This window comes from Sus scrofa, chromosome 3 (assembly GCF_000003025.6).
Source record: "Sus scrofa isolate TJ Tabasco breed Duroc chromosome 3, Sscrofa11.1, whole genome shotgun sequence".
NCBI classification, from domain to species: Eukaryota; Metazoa; Chordata; class Mammalia; order Artiodactyla; family Suidae; genus Sus; species Sus scrofa.
The window spans coordinates 4,780,587-4,805,306 of record NC_010445.4 but is presented as its reverse complement, the minus strand read 5'-3'; the positions used below and the strand labels follow the sequence as shown (position 1 = coordinate 4,805,306).

The 24,720-nt window shown below is 50.2% G+C and overlaps 1 protein-coding gene across 2 annotated transcripts; it reads left to right on the top strand.

Moving 5' to 3' along the window:
* RAC1 (ras-related C3 botulinum toxin substrate 3 (rho family, small GTP binding protein Rac3)) lies at positions 1,797 to 23,531 on the top strand. 2 transcript variants are annotated; one of them, XM_021085753.1, is made up of 7 exons: positions 1,803 to 2,042; positions 11,905 to 11,976; positions 14,229 to 14,346; positions 19,339 to 19,398; positions 20,746 to 20,808; positions 21,590 to 21,749; positions 21,912 to 23,531. In XM_021085753.1, the coding sequence occupies exons 1-7, from the start codon at positions 2,008 to 2,010 to the stop codon at positions 22,040 to 22,042; spliced, it is 639 nt and encodes a 212-aa protein (XP_020941412.1). In that variant the 5' UTR covers positions 1,803 to 2,007; the 3' UTR covers positions 22,043 to 23,531.

Sequence of the window (24,720 nt, the reverse complement as noted above, 5' to 3'; positions counted from 1 at the left end):
AAAGATAGGAAGGTAATAACCTTGAATCGTTGAGATGTGTCACAGATTCACAGGACACTTCTCTCAGCAAAGAAGACACACTTGCTCTACTGTCCTTGAAAAGTCAACCTCTCTTCAAGGGGGACCTTACTGAAGAAAGAAGAGAGAACCTTTGCTCTGGAAACACTTCTTTTTTTTTTTTTTTTTTTTTTTTTTTTTTTTTATGGTCCCATCCTTGACATATGGAAGTTCCCAGGCCAAGATTTGAATCTGAGCTGCAGCTGTGACCTACCCCACAGCTGTGGTAATGCCAGATCTTTTAACCCACTGGGCTGCGCCAGGGATTGAACCCTCAACTCCACAGCAACCCAAGGCGCTGCAGTTGGGTTCTTAACCCACTGTGCCACCGCAGAAACTCCTGGAAACACATTTTTATTTTGGAATAATTGCAAGTTAAAAATGCTTAAAAAGGAGGAGTTCCCGTTGTGGCACAGTGGAAACGAATCCGACTAGGAACCACGAGGTTGTGGGTTTGATCTCTGGCCTCGCTCAGTGGGTTAAGGACCTGACGTTGCCATGAGCTGTGGTGTAGGTCGCAAACGCGGCTCAGATCTGGTGTCGTGTGGCTGTGGTGTAGGCCGGCAGCTGTAGCTTCGATTAGACCCCTAGCCTGGGAACCTCCATATTTCCCGGAAGCGGCCCTAAAAAAGACAAAAGACAAAAAAAAAAAAAAAAAAAGATACTTGGACAAACGCGTTCATCCCAGCCTTGTGTCTGAAAATAGAGACACTGGTTATATATAAAGTAAGGTATATGTGCCTAATGGAACCAAGAGGAAGCCGTGATGACAAATGTTTTAACAGGGACTCAGTAGCATTTCCCAATTTCGCCTAAGTCATGTTCATTACGTATATAAAGATGCAACTAGGAGTTCCCGTCGTGGCGCAGTGGTTAACGAATCCGACTAGGAACCATGAGGTTGCGGGTTCGGTCCCTGCCCTTGCTCAGTGGGTTAACGATCCGGCGTTGCCCTGAGCTGTGGTGTAGGTTGCAGACTCGGCTCGGATCCCGCGTTGCTGTGGCTCTGGCGTAGGCCGGCGGCTACAGCTCCGATTCGACCCCTAGCCTGAGAACCTCCATATGCCGCGGGAGTGGCCCAAGAAATAGCAAAATGACAAAAAACAAAACAAAACAAAAAGATGCAACTAGATTGAAATACGCCAAAATATTTGCACTTTAATGGTCCGCTAACAGAGCATTATGTCCAGAACTTTGGTGCAAAGCATTAAAACCTAGCAAACAGTCAACACATTACAAACAGTGAATTACAAATAATCAGAATATGCCTAAGAGGAACAAAGTTCAACACATTTTTGGCTGAATGAACATTGGTTATCTCCGAATACGGTGCCGGCGACGCTCTTCGTTACAGTTTTCAATTCCGAATTTTCTAGAAGGACCTTGCCAACATCCCCTAAGTTGGAAGTGTCACTAAAAAGGGGGGCTCCCATGCCCCTCATGCCCTCGGACGGTCTCGGGCGCGAGTCGATGTGGGGGAAGCCGAGACCCCTCCCGCGGCGGAACCCCTCCCGCGGCGGAACCCAGGCGGGGAGGGCGGGGCCCGGACCGCGTTCCAGGCGCACCAAGATGGCGGCCGGCGCGCCCCGCGTTCGGAGCCGAGCGCTCCCGAGCGTTCCCGAAGCCGACAGGAACCTCGGGAGCCGCGCGGGTGGGATCGGCCCCGCCCCGGAGTCTGGGAGCGGCGGCGCCGGGCGGGGGAGGGGAGGCCGGATGTGAGTGGAGCGGCCATTTCCTGTTTCTCTGCAGTTTTCCCCAGCTTTGGGTGGTGGCTGCTGCTGGGCTCCCGCTTCCCGTCGGCGGAGGGCGAGGCGGCGTGGACCGCGGCCCCGGCACCCCGCGCCCTGCCGCCCGCAGCCGCGCGCCCGCCCGCCCGCCGCGCCCCGAGCTCCGAGCTCCTCGCCTCAGTGCCCGGCCGCCGCCGCCGCCGCGGCCCAGCGAGCGGCCCAGATGCAGGCCATCAAGTGTGTGGTGGTGGGAGACGGGTGAGTGCGCGGGCCTGGCCGGGGCCGGGGGCCGGGGGCCGGGGGGCCGGGGGGCCGGGGGCGGGCGGGCGCCGCGGGCTCGCGCGGGGCCTGGCCGGGCCTCTCCGGGGCGGGGGTCGCGGGCCGCCCCCTCTCGGGACCCGGCGGCGCGCGCGCCTGGTTCCGGCTTTTTTTGGGTGGGGGAGGGAGGGAATCGGCGAGCGGCGGCTGGAGGGAAAACTGAACTCCACCCTCCCGCTTTCTCGCAGGCCGGCTGACCGCCCGGCCGAACCCGCCCAGCGCCTCGCCGCCACCCTCCCTCCGTGGCCCGTAGATTGGGTGGGTTTAGGGAGTTGCCTTTCTTGGTGTTTCCATGAAGCTCTCGAGCCGCAGGGAGAACCTCGGTGGGTCCCTGCGGTCCCAGGTCGGTCGTGTTGGAGGACTGTGTACACGGGCTGCTTTGGGGACCCTAGGCGGATCTGCTGGGGGGTGCCTTCCGCCTGTACTTTGCCACTTTTCTGATTTTCTTAAGTGATGCTGTTTGCTATTAAGGTGGAGAAACTTTGCAGATTTCTAGCTGCGAGGAGCTGGGTGCGATTAAGACTGTTCTTTTCTCTGAACGTGGTGTAGTCAAAAAGAAAAAAAAGAAAAGAAAAAGCTGGCTCTGCGTTCGCTCCTGCGTTGGGTATGGCATGTAGCAGAACTGGCTCCTGGGCCGAGCTGTCCTGTGACTCAAGGCATTTCTTTTCATTACAGCCTGTGGTGGTTACAGGCCCTAGAGGAAGACAAGACTTGTCTTATGCAGTTTTTTTTTTTTTCTCCTCTGGAAACAAGAATCTCAGTGTAATCCGAGCAAAATTGTGTGTCTCAGCCTTGCTCAAGTAGAGGAGCCTTCTAACAAGGAAGCTCCAAGAATTACTGCCAGTTTTCAGCAAACTCCGAATGCAACTGGTACATATTTCGAGTCTTGTCGAGTAGAAGGAAGAGTTCTGGCTTCACTATACCCCAAAGTCGTCGTTAGGACTGGTGCTGCTTTTATGCCTCTTGGTGAATGTGTGCGTTTTTTGTTTTATTTAGATCATTGCCAATAAAACGTTTGAAATTGTTCCTATAACTAATTCCGATCCATGAAGGACAGTTAGAGAACTGATTTTTTTTTTTTTTTAAAGATGCTCTCTGTATGATTTGTCAGGCTTACAGATGTGAAGCTTGGTAGTTCTAGCTTTATCAGTAGAAATTGTAAGTTTCCCCTACCTAGGAACCTGTATGGAACTTTTTTTTTTAACCCTTTGAAAGAAAGCTTTAATGGAGGAGGTGTTAACTGGGGGAATGGTGAAATTAGTAAATTTGTTTAAATGAAATTTTGATCCTTTTGCTACTGAATTAAACATGTCCCTTTGTCTTGGCATTTTAAATTGTCTGGATTTCCTTTAAAAACTAAAAATGCTGCATCAGCAATGTTTAGAACTTGAAATAATACTATTTTTTAAGAAAGTCAGATTGCTAATAATGTTTTATCTAATTCTAGGATGTAATATTCTTATCTGAAAATTTGTAAAACTGAAACATAAGCCCAGCAGATAGATTCAGTTTGCTTGATCTCACAGATGGACTCTCCTGTTCTGTTGGCTTGTTTACGTAGTCAAATACCTGTTGAATGCCTGCTGTGGCGTCTGGATCTTTACTTGAAATCCCCACCTCACCACTTAGAGGGAGACCCTGAGCAAATCTCTCATCCTTCAAGAGAGGTGCCTCAGGAGGAAATTGTGAGGCTTGAGTAAAATGCTGGTTATTAAGTGCCTCACAGGTGCCTGGCCCTTACTGAGTGCTTATGAGTGTCAGCTGCCAGTATTGTTCTTATTCTGTTTCTGTTACTCTTTGGCACTGCTAGGCTCTGTGAAGGGCATATTGAGCATAAAACATAGTGGCTGAGCACTGTCAGTCATTTCTGTTGTTGTTTGGTTGGTTTTTTTTTTTTTTTTTTTCCTTCTTGCCTTTTCTAGGGCCACTCCCACAGCATATGGAGGTTCCCAGGCTAGGGGTCGAATCAGAACTGTGACCCCCAGCCTACACCACAGCCACGCCAGATCCAAGCCGTGTCTGCGACCTACCCCTCAGCTCACAGCAATGCCGGATCCTTAACCCACTGAGCAAGGCCAGGGATCGAACCCACAACCTCATGGTTCCTAGTTGGATTCGTTAACCACAGAGCTACGACGGGAACTCCAATGGAAGTTCTCAGGCTAGGGGTCAAATTGGAACTACAGCTGCCAGTCTACATCACAGCCATGGCAACACCACAGCCACGGCAACACCAGATCCCTGACCCATGTCCCAGGCCAGGGATTGAACCTGCATCCTCATGGATACTAGTCAGATTCGTTTCCGCTGTGCCACAATGGGAACTCCAAAATAAATAAAAATATTATTAGGAGGAGTTCCCTGGTGGCTCAGTGGGTTAAGGATCTGGCATCCCTGCTGTGGTGTGGGTTTGATCCCTGGTCTGGGAACTTCAGCCTACCATAGGCTCAATCAAAAAAATTTTTTGGGGGGGATTCTTTAATTAAAAGCCGTTTCATAACTATTATAACTGGCCCCAGTTATCCTATATTCTTCTAATGAATTATTAGCAATTCAGTTAGCATTGAGTATAAAAATATGAGGTCAATTTTGATACTTTTTTTTTTTAATACTTTTAAATTTTGTTAATCCTTTCTGTTTATCCTGATTCTTTTAGTCCTTTTTTTTTTTTTCCCCCGGTTGTCTTTTGTCTTTTTGGGGCTGAACCCGTGGCACATGAAGGGTCCCAGGCTTGGGGTCAAATCGGATTTGTTGCTGCTGGCCTATGCCACAGCCACAGCCATGCCAGATCTGAGCCGTGTCTGTGACCTACACCACAGCTCACGGCAATGCCGGATCCTTAACCCACTGAATGAAGCCAGGGGTCGAACCCACAACCTCATGGTTCCTAATTGGATTCATTTCCGCTGGGCCACAATGGGACCTCCCTTTTAATCCTTTTTTTTTTTTTTTTTTGTCTTTTTTTGTTGTTGTTGTTGTTGTTGTTGCTGCTATTTCTTGGGCCGCTCCCGCGGCATATGGAGGTTCCCAGGCTAGGGGTCGAAATCGGAGCTGTAGCCACCGGCCTACGCCAGAGCCACAGCAACGCGGGATCGGAGCCGCGTCTGCGACCTACACCACGCCGGATCGTTAACCCACTGAGCAAGGGCAGGGACCGAACCCGCAACCTCATGGTTCCTAGTCGGATTCGTTAACCACTGCGCCACGACGGGAACTCCCCCTTTTAATCCTTTTTAAACACAGGGTCTGCCCCTTTTATTTGCGGGACCTCTGCCACAAGTTTGTCTTTTGGTTTTACGTAGGTACGGCAGCCTCTCACATTCAGGTGTTCCTGAATAGCCACTTTTAATCGTGTGTTTCCACTTTCTTTGACTGTGAGGCTGGGGTGAGTGACTTGAAGCCCCCCGCATTTCACTCCAGATGGCCTCTCAGCCCAGTGTCTAATTTAGACATTGCTGTCCAGGAATTTTTTATTTAGTTGAATGTGATAAATGCCTTCCGTGATGTCATCTTTATAGGAATGTCCACTAGGTCCTGCCCACTTCCACTGAGCCATCACTGGTGGCCTGACCCATGAGTTGAAGCTCCTCGTGAATTGTCTTTGTGTGGTTTTGTCTCGAGGCAGGGGGTTCCATATTTTTGATCTGTTGTAAAGGTGATTGAATTCTACACTGGCTTACAAATTTAGGTTTAGCCATTTGGCTCTGACTTTGGTTGGTAAAATTACATATAATGCTTTTTTTTTTTTTTTTTTAAATTTCAGATGATAATTCCAGCCAAAACTTTGGGGTTGAGTTCATTGGAGGAGTATCAGGTCTCTATTTTTAGAAACCTTAAAGCCGCCTTGTAAAATCTACCTTTTGTGCTACTCAGCTAATGTTTTAGTACTTTGTACTTTTTCTCCTCGGCATCTCAAGGTAGCTCTAACTTATAACCCACATCATCAGATGGAATTTTTTCCCTCCCAACATTTTATTTTATTTTTTTATTTTTATTTTTATTCTTTTTTGTCTTTTCTAGGGCCACACCCACGGCATATGGGGGTTCCCAGGCTAGTGGTCTAATCGGAGCTGTAGCCACCGGCCTACGCCAGAGCCACAGCAACACCAGATCCTTAACCCATTGAGGGAGGCCAGGGGTCGAACTGGCAACCTCATGGTTCCTAGTTGGATTCGTTAACCACTGAGCCACGATGGGAACTCCCTCCTCCAACATTTTAATATGAAAAATGTCAAATATGGGAAAGTTGAAAGAATTGTGCAGTGAATACTCACATACCCACCCCTGAGATTCTGTCATTGACTTTATCAGACATCTTCCCGTTATTGGGGGACATTGTAGGAGGATTTGATAGAGGGGTTGATTGTGAAGGCGGGTGATAGGCAGTTAAATAGAAATTCTTGTCTTTGAATCGTGCCTCTTCAGCTGACCCTTGTAGGCTACCCTGGGGTTTGGCTCGGTGGTTCTAGAGGGACAGGGTAGAGTAACGGCTGCTCCAGCGTGGCGCTCTGTCATAAGTCGTAGCATCTTCAGCCCTGAGTGTCCGGCAACTGCACAGTGTGAACTTTTTGAAGCCGCTGATGGTGGCCACGACTGGCTTTCTGTGAGTTGGTTGTGATGGCCCCTGGTAGTGATAGAAAGGAGAATTTGGGACAGGGTTTTGTGTTTTTGTGGCACTGAATTGCTCTGAAGGGCTAGTGTTTAAGTGTCCCCAAACCCCATTTTTCAGCATAAATCGAGGACTTTCATTCAGGGTCTTTCATTAATGCAATAAGTGTAACTATGTGTTTGAGACTTAGAATTCTTGTTCCACCATGTTCTATTCGTGTGTCCTCAAGATCCTAGGTACTTACTTTCAGGGGTTCGGGGAGGGGGAACTAGAAGGAGGTCAAAGGGAACAAACTTCCAGTTTCAGGATAAACACGAACTAGGGATGGAAGGTCGGACAAGACACAGATGACCAGCACGGCTGTGTGTTAGGGATGACAGTTGGGCTAAATCCTAAGAGGTTCTCTCCCAAGGAAAAACATTTTTTCTGTTGCTTCAGTGTATCTGTATGAGACGATGGATGTTCACTGACGCTTGGTGGTCCCTTCCTGATGTGTGTACGTTTACTCGTCTGTGATACACCTCAGGCTTACACAGTGCTCTGTGTCCGCTACACCGCGACAAAACTGGCGGGGGGCGGGTCACGTACTTTCAGACAGTGTTACAGGCTCCTTATTTTGGTTTGCATTAGGCATTGGAGAGGTCTGGTGCTTCTCAGTTTATCTTCTTTCTTAATTTTAGGGCCTCCCTCATGGCACATGGAAGTTCCCAGGCTAGAGGTGAATAGGCGCTACGGCTGCCAGCCACAGCCACACGGGATCCGAGCCACGTCTGCGACCTACACCAGAGCTCAGGGCATCTCGAGATCCTTAACCCACTGAGCAAGGCGGGGGATCACACCTGTGTCTTCAGGGATGCTAGGCGGACTCGTTTCCCCTGTGCCACGACGGGAACGCCTATCCTATTTTTCTTTCTAAAGGCAGTGCCGAATATTCTTGAGCTTCCTGAGTCTCTTTAGCATGAAGAAATTGTCATTGTTTCTAGATTTATTGATGTATTTGCTTTAAAGTTTTGGTTTATAGATTTTAGGAAGAAACACTGAAGTTTGCCCAAAAATCTTTAAGGAGAAGCTTTCCTTGAGGTTTTCCTGGTGGAAAAATAGAGGACATAGTAGAAACATATGAAGCTAGCTTTTGGTCTTGATTAGTTTACGGGATAGGGCAGGAGAAACAGGTTAAAAAATGTCCTTGTGTAAACTTTCTTCTGGTCAACTCATGTTTACTTTCTGTTTTCTTTTTTGCTTTTTCAGGCTGCACCCGCGGCACGTGGAGGTTCGTTCCCAGGCTAGGGGTCCAGTCGGAGCTACAGCCGCTGGTCTACACCACAGCCACAGCCATGCAGGATCTGAGCCGCGTCTGCAACCTACACCACAGCTCCCGGCAACACCAGATCCTTAACCTACTAAGTGAGGCCAGGGGTCGAACCTGCAACCTCACGGTTCCTAGTCGGATTCGCTTACGCTGCACCATAACAGGAACTCCTCATGTTCACTTTCCAGAGTTATAGCATCTTTTAAAGATTAAAAAGATTGAACTGAACAGTTAAACATATAGCATTTGAAATTCCAAAGCAAGTAGTAATTTCCAGAAGTTCTGCAGCAGCATTGATCAAGGCAGACCAAATCCTGCTCCCTTTCTTCCCGTGGGGAAAAGCTGTGACTGTCTAGAGCTGATGCTGACTTCAGTCTCTAACTTTTGTTTGTGGAGTGTATTTAAAAGGAGTGAATAAACACACTAATGGGAGGTCAATAACCCCCTTTTAAAACCTGTTTTAAAAAATTAAGCACAGACATTCCCATTTGGCTCAGTGGGTTAAGAACCCAACTAGAAACCATGAGGATGCAGGTTCAGTCCCTGGCCTCACCTGGTGGGTTAAAGGATCCCGTATTGCTTTGGCTGTGGTGTAGGCCAGCAGCTGTCGCTCCGATTCGACCCCTAGCCTGGGAACTATGCCACGGGTGCTGCCCTAAACAGCAGTAAATCCATCAAATCAAATCAAATCAAAGGTTGGACGTGTATTTATTTAAAAAGCCAGAATTTTTATACCTTCATAATTCTTCTAGAACATGGTTTATGGCTAGTGATGCTTGGAAATAAAATTTCAATTTCAGTTACTACCAGGTTATGCCAGTACCTTGAATTCCTCTCAAGTTAAACCTTTCAAAAGATGACCCCTCAGCTGAAGATGAAATTTCAGGAAAAGAAATTTTAGAGCATTTAAAACACCCTTGGTGGTGTTTATAGTCATGGCTTGGTTCCTTGTCCGTGGAGAGACTTAGGACAAGAGCTCGAAGCGCTATGGTGGTGTTTTAACAACTAAACCTTTATAGCTGCTTTATCTTGGACATTAAGAGGTAGTAACTATTGGAGTTCCCATCGTGGCTCAGTGGTTAACGAATCCGACTAGGAACCTTGAGGTTGCGGGTTCAATCCCGGCCCTTGTCAGTGGGTTAAGGATCCAGTGTTGCCGTGAGCTGTGGTGTAGGTAGGTCGCAGATGCGGCTCGGATCCCGCATTGCTGTGGCTCTGGTGTAGGCTGGTGTAGGCTGGCAGCTACGGCTCCGATGAGACTCCTAGCTTGGGAACCTCCATATGCCTCCGGAGCAGCCCAAGAAATGTCAGAAAGACCAAAAAAAAAAAAAAAAAAAGAGCTAATAACTTAATGTTTTTACACAACAACATTTTACATTTTGAAAAGAGAATCCACTCTTCCTCAGCTACCGCATCCAGCACGTGGCCAAGCCAGGGCTTGTTCTGCTCGTTCTGCCTCACGTCTTGGTGGCTCTTGGAACGTCCCACTTCTTTGCACCCTGAAATCCCCTCTGTGGTCTGGGCCCCCAGCAGTTGTTCTCGGAACACAGCGGTAGCTGCTTCCTTGTTTTCTGCCCCTCATCTCAAGCTTCTTTCCACACCACTGTCAGAGGCTTCTTCTAAAAATGCAAATCTCATGGTTTCTTGGCAACTAAAAATGTTCTGTTACTTCCCAAGTAACATCAAGTTCCATGTCCTTTAAGAAGAAGAGATGGCAACTCCGTAGATTCTCCTCTGCCACTTCCCCCTTCTTTCTTTCCTCAGTTGTACGGGGCTTCTTTTCGTCTGAGCCTCCCCGTGTGTTGTTGCTTTTGCCTAGAATGTTCCTCCGTACCCTGTCCCCATGACTCGTAAGCGACGTTGCAGCCTCCCGTGCCTCTGAGACTAGGTTAGATCGCCTTGCTGTGTTTCCAGAGCACCTGTAATGACATACCGCCGGGAGTTCCCTGCTGGTCCAGCGGTCAGGGCTCTGGTACTTTCACTGCTGCAGCCTGGGTTCAGGAACTGAGATCCCACACATACCGTGGCCAAAAAAAACAACCTGCACACCCCCACCCCCACACTTAGCATACCTATAATTTTGTGTAATGACTGCTTTTTTTAGTTTACTAACTGCTAAGTTCCATGAGCTCTTGTTCATTGCAGTATCTTTAGCACCTGGTGTGTGTGTGCTTCCTGGCGTAGCACCCAGTTTGCTGGCTTAGGGCGCAGTTGAATTAATGCTCACAGTAGTTTTGTGATGAGGTGGTAGCTTTGCATCCGTCTTAGAGTTGACAGAACTGAAGCGTAAAGAAGTTGATTGAAACTTAAAAAATGGAAGCCTTAATTGGAAGAGCTGACTGTGGGTTGTGTAGTCAGGGCAGTGACTTTAGATTTTAGCCACCTCCTCATGCAAGTTGGGTTTTTTTGGTTCCCGTTTTTGTTTTTAACGTTCTAAGCCATTAACAAAATGTATGGCCAGTGAGTCATTTCTGTTTAGAAAGCCTTTAGGAGTTGGAAGCCAGCTCCTGCTGATGTAATGTTTGACTCTGTGAGGTCTTTGGGGTGGGGGAGTTCCAACTTTTGTTAAACCCTTAATAATGCTAGAAGTGAAGCAAGGATTGGCAAGACTGCAGGGGCCTGTAATCTGCTCTTGTTGAGAGGTTTTTGCCTTAAGCTAAGAGTGCAAAATAGAAAAGCACTTAACTTCTTTCTGGTGAGTCCTGATTTACTGCAGTTAAGATCAGATAACAAAATCTTACAGTGAAGAACTCTGCTGTGTCACATGACTTTGGTGAGCCTACCCAGGATGGCAGGGCGTGGGCTCCCTAAGGAACGTTTGCTGAACCTTGGGAGGCCAGGGACTCTGAGAAGCCCCGGAAGTCGCCCTGTCTTTGTCGAAAAATTTGGAGACTCTTTTGGCTAATGATGCCGTGATGGTCTCAATTTTTAGGTGATAATTCCCCTTAGAAAAATTATCTCCCAAGTGGTTGGGAGACCTCTGTTTTTTGTTTGTTTTTGTTTTTGCCACGCCTACGACACTTGGAAGTTCCTGGGCTAGGGATCGAACCCCAGCTGTAGCAGCGACCCAGGCCTCTTCAGTGACAGACAGCACAGGATCCTTAACCCACTGAGCCACACAAGAACTTGATTGGGAGACTTTTCAGCCACCACCCTGGCACAGCAAACCCACTTCGCCTGTGATAGGAGGCCCTCCTGTCCCTGGAGTATTTCTGTACTGTTCTCTCTTTCTTATCTTCGCAGCCAGGTGGGAAATGACTGCAGCATCCCTTAGCCATTCGTTAGTGACTGTGTCTGGAATTTAGTGTGTTAGCTGCTCTAAACCTTTCTGGTGATTAAGTGAGGATGGGAAGGTGGCAGGTTGAATGCAGGTGGGTCACAGTGGGCGCAGTTGTGGGTGGTTGGGGACTAAGCCTCTAAAGAGAACAGTCTTTGCTGATTGCCAGAGGGAAGGCTTTAGGAAGGGGGTGGGATTCCACGCTGGAAATGGATTACTGAGCAACAAAATGGGACTTGGAGAGGAAAGCTGTGCTTGCAAATTAGTGTTCATGAAAATGACTTGAGGCTGGAATTGAAGATTCTTTCACCTTAAAAATATTTCTCTTGAACCTGAGCTTTTGATTAACAACTATTTGACTACTAGTGCTAATACCTCGTACTGAAACAGCATGTGAAGCCTTCGGACTCAGCCTTTCTGAGGGATTCTGCGTTTCAGGATTAAAATAGGTGTAGTGTTAAGTAAAAGGGTATAGAACCTGTTTTCTTTAATGCTGTATATACTTCTGATTTTCCTATCAAACATTTTCACCGCATAATGACAGCGAGGATTGCATTCATGTTGACGAAGCAATTTACACCATTTTTTTTTTTTTCTGTCTCTTCAGAGCTGTGGGTAAAACTTGCCTCCTGATCAGTTACACGACCAATGCCTTTCCCGGAGAATATATCCCCACGGTGTAAGTATCCCGAGGTACACCGGGAATTGTCTGTCACAGGGTTTTTTTGGATTCCATTGACTTGTTCTGCTATGTCTTTCTTAATCCTTATGGGAACAGATAGAATTAATTGTCTTTTCATTCACCGAGTCTAATTATAAGGTGTTTGGGCCTTTAGAAGATACTTAATCTAATAGAAAGTTTCTGCACAGTGATGAAACAGCTTTCCTAATTGATTTCTAGATATTCAGGAAATGAAAGTTAAACCAACCGTGAAACCCAGAGACTGGATAATGTGAGCGTTTCAGATAAATTTGGCTTTCTGGGCTCTCTGTGTGAAGGGTCAAGGAACCGGAACAAAATACCATTATGTTTTAATTGGCCTTTTCTGGCAAGCAACCCAATGGTTGCTTGTCACTGTTGAGTTACTGGGCTTCGGTATTGAAACCAGGGTGTGTGTGTGCGCACGTGTGCGCGTGTGTGCAGGGCGGGGGTGTGTGGGAGGACGGAGCTGGTGCTGAGCTGCTGCTTCGCTATTGGCAGCAGAATTGGGTGGAATGGAAAAGTGCTTTTCTGATGATGGGGTTGCCAGGGAGCCCCATGTAGCTGAGCCTCCTGAAAAAAAAAGTCACAGTACTGTTTATTGAATAATCTAGCCTCTTCCCACCAAACCAGACGTGTATAGCACTTTTCCCTAGGAAAGCTGGCTTGGTCATTAACTTAAAAATCACATTGGAACCTACTCAGACCATGGCTTTGCTGCCACCAAGATCCTAAGGTTTAGCCTTAAGTATGGACAAGTTAATTCTGGAATTTTATTTTCAAGGCTTATGTTTTGTGTTCTGCTCAGTACTTGCCCTGGTTTGTTTGTGTATTTATTAACAACTTTTTTAGGTTTTGATATTTTTTCCTGTTGTTGATTTACAACGTTCTGTCATTTTTCTGCTGAACAGCAGAGTGACCCAGTCATACATATGTATGTATGTACCTTCTTTTTCTCACCTTATCCTCCATCCTGTTCCATTACAAGTGACTAGATACAGTTCCCTGTGCTGTACAGCAGGTTGCCCTGGTTTAAATGGTGATGAGAGATGGCTTTTTAATCAATGACTCCACGGTACTCGTAATTTTTTAGAAAATGTTTTCATGCCCTGCTACTCGTAATTTTTTTTTTTTTTTTTTTTTTTTTTTTTTTTTTGCCATTTCTTTGGGCCGCTCCTGTGGCGTATGGAGGCTCCCAGGCTAGGGGTCCAATCGGAGCCATAGCCACCAGTCTACGCCAGAGCCACAGCAACGCGGGATCTGAGCTGCGTCTGCAACCTACACCACAGCTCACGGCAACGCCGGATCATCAACCCACTGAGCAAGGGCAGGGACCGAACCTGTAACCCCATGGTTCCCAGTCGGACTCGCCAACCACTGCACCACGACGGGAACTCTCTCGTAATTTTTAATGTCAGCTTTGTTTCTGCCCTGTGGGCCGTGGGCGTCCGAGCCTCTTCTCACAGTGAACTAGTTTGAGTGCAGCAACCTCAGGTTAATTTATAGCCTGGTGAAACCTGGTTGCACACCCTTTGAAAACGTGACACTGTAGCGTCTCGGATCGGGTGTGCTTTGTGCTCCCCCTCCCCTGACCAAGGCTCCCCTGACAGCAGCCTCCCGCCAGTGGATTTCTACAGGCACTGCCCGTGCAGCCCTGGTGGCTGCCCCTACGGAGAGTGAGTCACATGAACACAGAAACTCTACAAGTGGGGTGTGAAAGAGGAACTAATTTTACGCTTTCTTCATTCCGGGGGAGAAAAACATTGATGTTCTCTTCACTCGAGGCAGGCAGGTTTATTTATTTATTTACTTTGCTTTTCAGGACCGCGCCTGAGGGTCTGGAAGTTCCCAGGCTAGGGGATGAATCCGAGCTGCTGCTGCCGGGTCCTTACCCCACGGAGCGAGGCCAGGGATCGAACCCACATCCTCGTGGATATGAGTCGGGTTCTTAACCCCCCGAGCCACAGCGGGAACTCCCCCTGCAGGTTTTTATTGCTGGCAGCGCCTGTTGGGTCAGCTGGGGAGCTTGTCCTTGTCGCCCAGACCTCCGCGCGCTTGTTTCCCTTGTTCGGCTCCCCTTTGCCTCCGCCTCTCAGCGCTCGGGAGGCCTCTCCTCGGGGCCGGCGTCTGCGGGCCTCCGTCTGCTCCCGCTGCCCCTCGCTGCCTGTGCAGCCCAGGCCTGGGCTCTTGCTGCAGGGCTAACGACTCATTGTTTGTGCTTTCTTCTGCAGCTTTGACAACTATTCTGCCAATGTTATGGTGGATGGAAAACCGGTGAATCTGGGCTTATGGGATACGGCTGGACAAGAAGATTACGACCGGTTACGTCCCCTGTCCTACCCACAAACAGTAAGGAGATGACTGCCTTTTAATGCCTCCTTGAAAGTAGACAGTTCCTGGAGTTCCAGTTGCGGTGCAGTGGAAACGAATCCCGAGGAATGACGAGGTTGTGGGTTCGATCCCTGGCCTTGCTCAGTGGGTTAAGGATCCGGCGTTGCTGTGGTGTAGGCCGGTGGCTACAGCTCCCATTAGACCCCTAGCCTGGGAACCTCCACATGCCGCAGATGTGGCCCTAAAAAGCCAAAAAAAAAAAGAAAAAAAAAAAGTAGACAGTTCCTGATTGACTAATTCGTATCACCTTTGAGTTTGCTGCTGTTTCAGTCTTTTGGGTATGTCCATCCAGTAAATAACAGTGTATTCAGTTGGTTCCATAGTGAATCTCTCCCTAGATGCCAGTCGGAGTTTTGTGTAATTTTTGATCGTTACCAGTTACTGACTATGGCGCTATGCGTTTCACCTTCTTTGATGCAGTTTTGGGACAGCCACGTGAAATAGGTACCGGCTTGTTTTTGCAAACCAGTTTTAAAAGCAGTTAGTTTCCAGAGTGACACTTGTTTATGGTTTTTTGGGTTTTTTTTTGCTTTTTAGGGCCATATCTGAGGCATATGGAGATTCCCAGGCTGGGGGGCAAATTGGCTGGCCTATGCCACACCCGCAGCCGAAGCAACGCCATACCTGAGCCGCATCTGCGACCTACGCCACAGCTCATGGTAACGCTGGATCCTTAAACCCACTGAGCGAGGCCAGGGATCGAACCCACGTCCTTATGGATGCTAGTCAGGTTCGCTAACCGCTGAGCCACAATGGGAACTCCCCTTCAAGTTTTAGTTTTTCCAAATTAAATAATTCTTAGGGCTTTTCTGTCCTTTAGTAAATCATTTTCTGTTTCTGAAACGTTTGGAAGTTTTGTGTACCCGTCTTGGGTTGCTGGGCTGCGAGTCAAGGTGTGGTCGGTGGTGCTCAGGCCCAGCGTCAGGCGTTGAGTCTGGTCCCCTGGGTCGGCCTGCTTGTCCCAGGACTGTGGTGTTGGTGGCGGTGTCTGCGAAAGGCCATGTGCTCCATCAGCCGGGACCCAGAGTGTCGCCAGCACTGTCGCTTCTGGGCGTGCTCTGACCAGCCTGCGTGACCCTAGATGGGTAACCAGCGTTTAGCTTGGCTGTTTGATTTCCCAAAGCTTGCAAGCCTCGCTAGGGGAACATACCCGTGGTTACACAGAACTGGCCTAGCTATTTCTGCCCGCTAAAGAGCCGCTCCCCGGGGGCCCGGGGGTGAGGTTTGGGCTTGAGTGGGGTGATTGGGTGAGGGCTCAAGGAAGTGGGGACCTGCTGAGGATTGGATGCGGTTGGAAGCAGGGTAGTTCTATGGGTGTTGTAATAAGTCATGCCTGGAAGGTGGGCATGAAGGGAGGCCAGGCTGCGATGGGTGCAGACGTCATCACATGACCTGACCTGGGTGGGCGAGGGGACCCTGGTGGTCTGCAGTTTGCACAGGGACTTTGTATTTAGTTTAGACAAGACTGAAGTGGTCTTTCCTGACTTTGGGGGCTTGGTGTCCTGGGGTTGCCCCATGGAGCGTGCCAGGTGAGTGCCAGGCAGCCCCCGGGGGTCACGCTTGTTCTCAGCGGTGCCGTGGTGATGCAGCAGCATGTCTCTGCCAAGTGTGTGCGTCCTGGTCCTTTTCCTGGTGCATCGACGGCTAGAATTAAAAGGCACTTGAAGCCCGAAAGGGAAAACCAGCTGGAAAGCAGGTGGAAGAGAATAAAATGGAAGGACGCGAAATGATGGAGTTTTTGGAGTCGTGGGGTTCCAGCGGGGCTGGGGCGGGTCTCCTGTGATCGCTCCCCTCACAGGCAGGCAGGGGGCAGCACTGAGGGCCACTGTCCGTGTGTGACCAGAGAGAGGGACCTGGGTACAGGATTTCGGCCAGGGCTCCATGGGTGCCTGGAGTGAGGAGAGAGCGCTGCCCACGGAAGGACAGCAGCATCCAGACCCGGGAGCGAGGTGACAGCTCAGGACATGCACGCGTGACCCCGTGAGGTGGAGTGAGAGGCCATGCTGGGCTCTCAGCATGAGCATGCGAATGACACCCGGACCCAGCAGCAGGTGCCAGGGGGGTGTCACCTCGAGAGCAAGGGTCGGGGAAGGGAGGCTTGAGAGGAGCCGTTGTCAGAGGCAGTGCAAGGGTTTCCTTAGAGCCGCCTTTGGGCTGAGGAAGAAAAAGGAAGGCGGAAGGAACAGGCAGGTGGTAGATTGTTCACGGAGGATGGAAAGTATCTGTCTTCTCCATCAAAAAAGATATTCTTAAAAATGGACAAAGGGGGACCAGATGTGGTTATTTCGCAGCTGCGTTTGGTGGCTGATCCCCTGAGTCCCTGTACCATGATGAAGTTTTGGTGCTACGCCAAGGCCTTCAGAGGACAAACTTCAAAAATAGCTCGGAGGTCACAGAAAAGGAAACCGCAAACAAAACGAGGGCGTTCCTGCTGTGGAGAAATGGGATCACTTGTGTCTCTGCAGCACCAGGATGCGGGTTCGATCCCTGGCCCGGCACAGTGGGTTAAAGGATCCAGCATTGCTGCAGCTGCCGTATAGGTTGCAACTCTGGCTTGGATATGTTCCCTGGAATGGGAACTCTGCATGCCATGGGTGGCCAAGGAAAGAGAAAAACAAAAAACAAAATGAGAAGACAACCTACAGAACGCAAAAAAAAATATTTGCAAATGATGCAACCGACAAGGGCTTAATCTCCAAAATATACAAACAACGCGTACAACTCAACAACAAAAAAGCGAACAACCCGGGTGAAAAATGGGCAGAAGACTTGAATAGATGTTTCTCCAGATACGTAAGGATGGCCAGTAGGCCCGTGAAAAGATGCTCAGCATCTCTAATTGTTAGAGAAATGCGGTCAACACTACCGTGAGGCACCACCTCATACCCGTCAGAGTGGCCGTCATTCATAAGTCCGCAAATAGCGAATGCTGGAGAGGGTGTGGAGAAAAGGGAGCCCTCCTACACTGTTGGTGGGAATGTAAATTGGCACAACCACTGTGGAAAACAGTATGGAGGGTCCTCAGGAAACCAAATATAGAACACCCATGTGATCTGGGCATCTATCCAGATAAAACTTTCACTGAAAAAGATGGATGCACCTCTGTGTTCATAGCAGCACTGTGCACAATAGCTGAGACATGGAAACACCCCGAATGTTCAACAACGGATGAATGGATTAAGAAGGTGTGGTATAGTGGCAGTTCCTGTTGTGGCTCAGCAGAAATGAGTCCAACTAGGAACCATGAGGTTGCAGGTTCGATCCCTGGCCTCGCTCAGTGGGTTAAGGATCTGGTGTTGCTGTGGCTGTGGTGTAGGCTGGCAGCCGTAGCTCTTATTCAGCCCCTAGCTTGGGAACCTCCATAGGCCACAAGTGCAGCCCTTTTTATAAAAAAAGATATGGTAGATACACACAATGGAATACTACGCAGCCATGAAAAAGCCATTTGCAGAACATGGATAGACCTAGAGATTGTTATCACACATCAGTGAAGTAATAAAGAGAAAGACAAATACCGTTTGATACCACATGTATGTGGAATCTAAAATACGGCATAAATGAACCTAGCTACAGAACAGAACCATACGCAGACGTAGAGAACAGACTGGCGGTTGCCAGGTGGAGGGAGGAATGGGATGGATGGGGAGTTCGGGGTTAGTGGATGCAAACTGTTACATTGAGAATTGAGAAGCACGAGGCCCTGCTCTGCAGCACGGGGAACTATAGCTCCTCTCCTGGGATAGACCAGGATGGAAAATAGTAAAAAATTAAAAAAATTTTTTTCCTTTTAAAATTATTTATTTATTTATTTATTTGGTCTTTTGTCTTTTTAGGGCTACACCTGCAGCACATGGAGGTTCCCAGGCTAGGGGTCCAACTGGAGCTGTTGCTGCCAGTCTACACCACAGCCACAGCAACAGCCACATGGGATCGGAGCCAAATCTGCGACCTTCACCACAGCTCACGGCGACACCGGATCCTTAACCCACAGCAAGGCCAGGGATCACACCTGCAACCTCATGGTTCCTAGTCGGATTCGTTTCTGCTGCACCACGACGGGAACTCTGGAAAATAATTATTTTAGAAAATGTATATATGACAGTCATTTGCCGTACAGCACAAATCGGCTTATTGCAAACCAGTTATACTTTAGTTTTTAAAAGTATATTAAAAATAGCCTACAGGTGCAACCAGGATCATTACAGAGACTTTAATATTCGCTTTGATTTGTAAAGGGGAAAAGCTTGAGTGAGATGAAAGTAGTTGTCTCACCTTGGTTCTTAGAACGCCAGATTCTCTGTTGTTGGAAGAGCTAGTCTTTCAGTTTTTATTGGAAGCATTGTGATAAACACTGGAAATGCTGCCACCTCTGGGGGGGCCTCCTCCACACGCGGTGGGGGTGGGGGAGGGGGTGCTGCGGGTCTTGGTGCGGTGGCACATTCAGGCCAGGCCCCGGCCTTGCTGCCCCGGAGGCTCACGGTCACAGCTCTGGCCTGGCCGCCTTCCTGGGCAGCCCCGTCCCACAGGCCCCGCTGTGTGGATGGGCCCCTTTGCTCTTGGCCTCCGGGCCTCGTGTCCGCGAGCTTAGCGGGAGAGCTTGGCTCCGTGCCGGCTGCCTCTCCCATGTCCTCCGCCGCCTTCGAGGGCACCTTGTCATTCTGCCGGGAGAGGAGCCGTCTGCGGCGGCTGAGGGAGGAAGGAGCTCCGTCTGCTCCCCAGGACTTGCCCGACCGGTGCCCCCACCACCAGTGACCTTCACAGGGCCCCTCGTGCCCCGTGGCCAGGGTGACGGAGGGATTCAGTGACCCTGGGTGGCGTAGACCTGCTGGATCGTCATCCGCTTGCTCCCTGGGAGGGTTGAGACACCGCCCAGATGAAGAATGAGTAACGGGTTATGTTGACTGTTCTCAGTTTTTACTAACCTCAAACCAAGTTCTCGTGCATTACTAGGTTGGAGAAACGTATGGTAAGGATAGACCCTCCAGGGGCAAAGACAAGCGCTTGCCGTATGTAAAACTTTCAATCGACTTCAGTTTCCAGCTTGATCTGTTCTCTCGTTTCACTTAGTTTTCCTAGGATTTCCCGTCGAGCCTCCCGGTCCTTGAGTGTTTGACCTCTGATTCACTCAAGGTTGAGGTCGGCTCGATGAAACGTGCTTTCACTGGAGCCCATGGTCGACCTGCTGGCCTGAATCAGAGCCGTTCCCAAGCTGCTTTCTCCCCTCCTCTCAGGGCACGGGGGCTTTGGTGGAAGGGGCCCTCTCCAGGCTGCTGGGGAGACGCGAGGCTTCACCCTGGCGCCCCGGCCACGGGCTTGGCGGGAGCGGGACTAACCACCCTGGCGGCCCTTCCCCCGCTTCGGTGTTGGGTGCGGGCCTGTCCGGCGGGCGGGCTGTGCGCTGCTGAGCTCACCGGCCCCGCTTGGAGGCGTGATCAGCCCAGGGCCAGAGGCCGTGGTGGTTCCTGGGCAACCTTGTGCATGCGCTCAAATTTCATGTCATTTACAAAACGCTGTCGTGTGGGAGGTCGCTCCCTTCCAGGTACAGGGTGTCAGCTGAGGATTGAAAGTGTGTGCACTTCACAAAGGAGTGTCATTGCCCTTTTCCAGGAAAATAGTTCATAAACCTAGCATTTTAGAAACTTTGGCTTATTTTTTTTTTTTAAAAAGGATGTGTAAACGTTTAAATCTCACCTTTTGCACAATAAAGTGCATGTTCTCCAGAGGCCCTGCTTGGGCCTGAGAAGCCCTGACAGCCGGCGAGACGCCGCTTTCACACGAGGCCGTCCTCCCTCCCGAGGGCCAGCGGGTGAGCGAGGACCTGAGACCCACCTTGGGCCCAGGGCCCTGACGGCCGGTCCTTCCTAAAAGCAGTGTAGTTGGAGCCGCGTGAGCCCCTAGAAGTGTTTGGACCTAATGTTCTGATGGGGACGTAATGAGAAACGTAGCGTTGTAGATGATGTTTTTGAAATGGATTCTACTTTTGAGGAACCGAGACCAGGTTTTAAAGAAATGCAGGCGTAGCACCTTGACACAGGATTTTGTCCCCAGGCAGGAACAGCATTAAGCTCCCAGGCAGAGCTGGAGTGATGGAAAGAGGCCTGTCTGTCTGTGGCCTCCAGTAACAGAGCGTGTCTTGTGCTCCACTCCCAGTCTCACCAGTAACTTGTGCTTCACGTGCTGGTTCTGGTCTGGGAGCGTCTCGACCAGAGAGGGTGCAGGGAGCCGGCTCGCGCCTCAGCTGCTGGTGCGCAGGACGAGCCGGGGCTTCTGGCGCTTTCCCCGCAGCATTTAGGAAGCAAAGTGACTTCGCCACGCCAAGACCATTCTCTAAACGCCTCCCTGTGTTTCTTTTTACAGGACGTATTCTTAATTTGCTTTTCTCTTGTGAGCCCTGCATCTTTTGAAAATGTTCGCGCAAAGGTAAGTGGGATATTTTATTTTTATTTTTTATTTTTTCGTCTTTTTGTTTTTTCTAAGGCTGCACCCTTGGCATATGGAGGGTTCCCAGGCTAGGGGTCCAATTGGAGCTGTAGCCTCTGGCCTACACCACAGCCACAGCAATGCGGGAACCGAGCCGCATCTGCAGCCTCCACCACAGCTCACGGTAACGCCGTATCATTAACCCGCTGAGCAAGGCCAGGATGGAACCCGCAACCTCATGGTTCCTAGTCGGATTCGTTTCCACTGCGCCACGACGGGAACTCCAGCAAGGTGACTTTAGTATGCAGAGTTCTCAAGTTTCAGGGCCGATGCAGAAGTGCTGGGTTCCTTGTTAAAATAACGAGGCAGTTGGGAGCCAGGTGAATAAAAATGACGGACTGGCGGCACCGGTGGGCTTGGTGGAGATGACGGCGGTGGGTCAGGGATGCGTCTGGCGGGGAGGAGACGGTAGAGCTGAGTCCTGAGTCCTGCTAGTTTGGTTCTCATCCTCGAATGTGTGAGGGGTTTTGAAATGACCTAAGAACTTGACCAGAAACCAAAAACAGAGTGGCGGGCGGGGGGCTGCCTCGCCGGTCCCACGGTGCAGTGGTTGGTGGTTCTGGAGGGGAGCCTGGCCGAGGGCAGCGTGCTGTCCCCTGCAGGAAGGCTCCGTGGCGACGCAGGGACTCGGGATTGACACAGCTTGGCACCGGTGTGGCCGTAATCGGCGGGAGGGCGGCTCCCACCAGAGTCGTGACTTTGCTCCTGTCCCCGCGCCTAGTGGTACCCAGAAGTGCGACACCATTGTCCCAACACGCCCATCATCCTGGTGGGGACGAAGCTTGATCTCAGGGATGATAAAGACACGATCGAGAAACTGAAGGAGAAGAAGCTGACTCCCATCACCTACCCGCAGGGCTTGGCCATGGCGAAGGAGATCGGTAGGAAACCCCGCGGCGCCAGGTCTGCTTGGCCCGCCAGAGGCCGGAGTCCCGCCCGGGGAGGTGGACCCGGGTCTGGCCGCCCCTGCAGAGACCCGGCTGAGCCGGGGGGTGGGATGGGGGGGCGAGGCCGAGGCTGAGAGGCCGTGTTCCGTCCGGCAGGTGCTGTGAAATACCTGGAGTGCTCGGCGCTCACGCAGCGGGGCCTCAAGACAGTGTTCGACGAAGCCATCCGAGCGGTTCTCTGCCCGCCCCCCGTCAAGAAGAGGAAGAGGAAGTGCCTGCTGTTGTAAACGCCTGGGGCCCGGGGCGGGGGCCCGTCCCGCCCCGAACCTTTGTCTGCTTTGCTCAAATGTGGAGCCTTCGCACTCAATGCCAAGTTTTTGTTACAGATTAGTTTTTCCATAAAACCGTTTTGAACCAATCAGTAATTTCTAGGTTTTTCTCTGTTTAAAGTGTAAGAGTTTAAACTTTCACATTCTATTAAAGTTTAGCCCTAAAATGACAAGCTTTCCTAAAGCCTTATTTTTCAGAAGCCCCTGTTCTTGCTCAGATGAAGAGTTGCCAAAATCCCTTGTGAGCCAAGTTGCGTTGTTGGGCTGAGAACACTAAGCACTAAGCTGTTGACAGAGACCTCTCTCCCTGCGAGACCGTCCCTTCCGAGGCCGGCGGCTTTCCACCGTGAAGGGCGGGCGTAGCGCCTCCTTCGCGAAACGTCGCCACGGAGCGCACCCTCGTCTATCCGCCCGTGCCCATGACCTGACGTTGTACTGTGCGTCCTGGCGAGGAGGTGACAGCGCAGCTCTCTGCATCAAGCTCTGATTGCGTAGTGAGGGTTTCTTTAAGCGATGAGTGTACTAGCTTTCGTGAGCCTTGAACTGAACTCCTGCTCACGTGTTCCCTCCGGCGAGGTGTTCTGGCCGTGGGTGCGCGGGGTGGAGCGTGGGGAGCGCCTGTGATCGAAGGATGAAGACAGTATTTTGACAAGATACGGAGGTTAATTTACACTACATTGTACACGAAATAGTGAAACTATTGAAAGTGTCACGGGTACAAGTTTTAAAAGGTTGATTGCTGTCAAGTGAGTAGATGATGAAAGGCTGGTGTTATCAGTTAGTGTTTTCTTAAGCTCTTGCTTTTTCTTCACCCTGCCCTTCCCTCCTGAAATTGGGCGTTGGAATCCCTTTTTGACTTGGTCCTTCTCATAGTTGCTAACTTAGTGCTTTCCTTATAGAATCCCTTCTTAACGAGCAATATGCCTCCTTGTATTATAAAATCCTTCTGAGTGAGCGTTAGAAACATCCTTTGGTAGGTCGTAAAAGTGCATTCCTCATCTCACGTTACTTTATTCACGGCTACTCAGTGCTTTCCTTAGTTTTCTAGTACCTGGGTGTAAACATCCTGTGTTGCAGCTTTACAGTTTTTAAGACACTTTAGATCTTCTTAGACGGTAACCTTCTCACCATCACTGTCTCTTCGTCCCTGACGCCGCACCCTGACTAATGAACACTGACCCTCCTGCCCCCCCCCCCCCCCCCGGGCCTCCTCCCCGCCCTGCCCACGTCCCCCTGGGCTCCGAGGTGCCGAACCCCGTGCTCGTGCTAACCAGGTTCTCTGCAGCTTACCCGCTGGCAAGAATACGAGCTTGGACCTTCCAACCACTAGAACAAAATTTTTTAAATTGACAGTTGCAGAATTGTGGAGTGTTTTTACATTGATCTTTTGCTAATGCAATTAGCAGTATGTTTTGCATGTACGACTTAATAAATCCTTGAATCATAAGACTGGTAATACTTGCGTTCTTGGTGAGCAGCCTTCTGGTGTGCGTTCCTTCTCCTTGCTCTGAAATCCTGGGTTGTTGGTGACGCCTTCAGTGCGTGTTTTTATGCTGGGGGGACGGGAAGCGGCGGGTTTCCTGGGAGAAGATGGATGAGCCCGCAGCGTGGGCCCGATCGGTGGGGGGGGGGTCAGACCTTTCGGCTGTTGGTGAGAGACCATGCGGGGGGGGCGGGTGTCTGCCTCTGGGGCCAGAATATGGGGCTGAAAGTGCACGTGTTGGAACCTGAGCCAGCAGCTTGGTAGAGGGGAGCCTGAACTTTGACTAAACGGTTCCTGTTAGAATCGGTCTAAAATTTTCATTGCTTCAAAGGTTTTTGTTGGAAGCGAAAGATAAATACGCATTTAAAAAGCAAATCTAAAGGTTTACTGCAAAAACAGTCTTTCCCCTTCACACCCTCCCCAGAGGCAACTATGCTGAGTTCTTTTAGCTAATGTTTTTTTGGTCTTTTTTATCTTTTTCTAGGGCTGCTCCCGCGGCATATGGAAGTTCCCAGGCTGGGGGTCTAATCAGAGCTGTAGCCGCTGGCCTACGCCAGAGCCACAGCAACTCGGGATCCGAGCCGCGTCTTTGACCTACCTACACCCCAGCTCACGACAGTGCCGGGTCCTTAGCCCACTGATTGAGGCCAGCCATTGAACCTGCAACCTCATGGTCCCTCAGATTCCTTAACCACTGTGCCACAACGGGAACTCCCTTAACTAATTCTTGATATGTGTCTCCATGTTTAAATCATATGCTTGGTTTTTTTCTGTCACTTACCAGATCACTGGTTCATCATTAAAGGATGCACCTCGGGAGCCATGGACAGAAGACGTGCATAGATGCAGACGTACTGGGGGCGAGGTACGGGGCGGGGGCGGCGCGTCCGGGCCCCCCCAGGGCGCACTCTCCAGACCGGGCGCTGGGGCTCTTGCCGAGGCTCTGGCCCTGGCGACTGATGTAACTTTCAGCCCCCTCCCCACCCCCGGGGGCTCTGGTTGGAATTGCCAGTTTCAGTTGCCCCACTGGCACCTTTGACATTCAAACCTGGCAGCCCCAGCCCAGGACCCTGGTCCCTTCAGGGCAACAGTTGGGGCCCGACGTGTAGTGTCGGCCTCACTGTTGCTGCCTCATCACTTGAGCTGAGCCCTG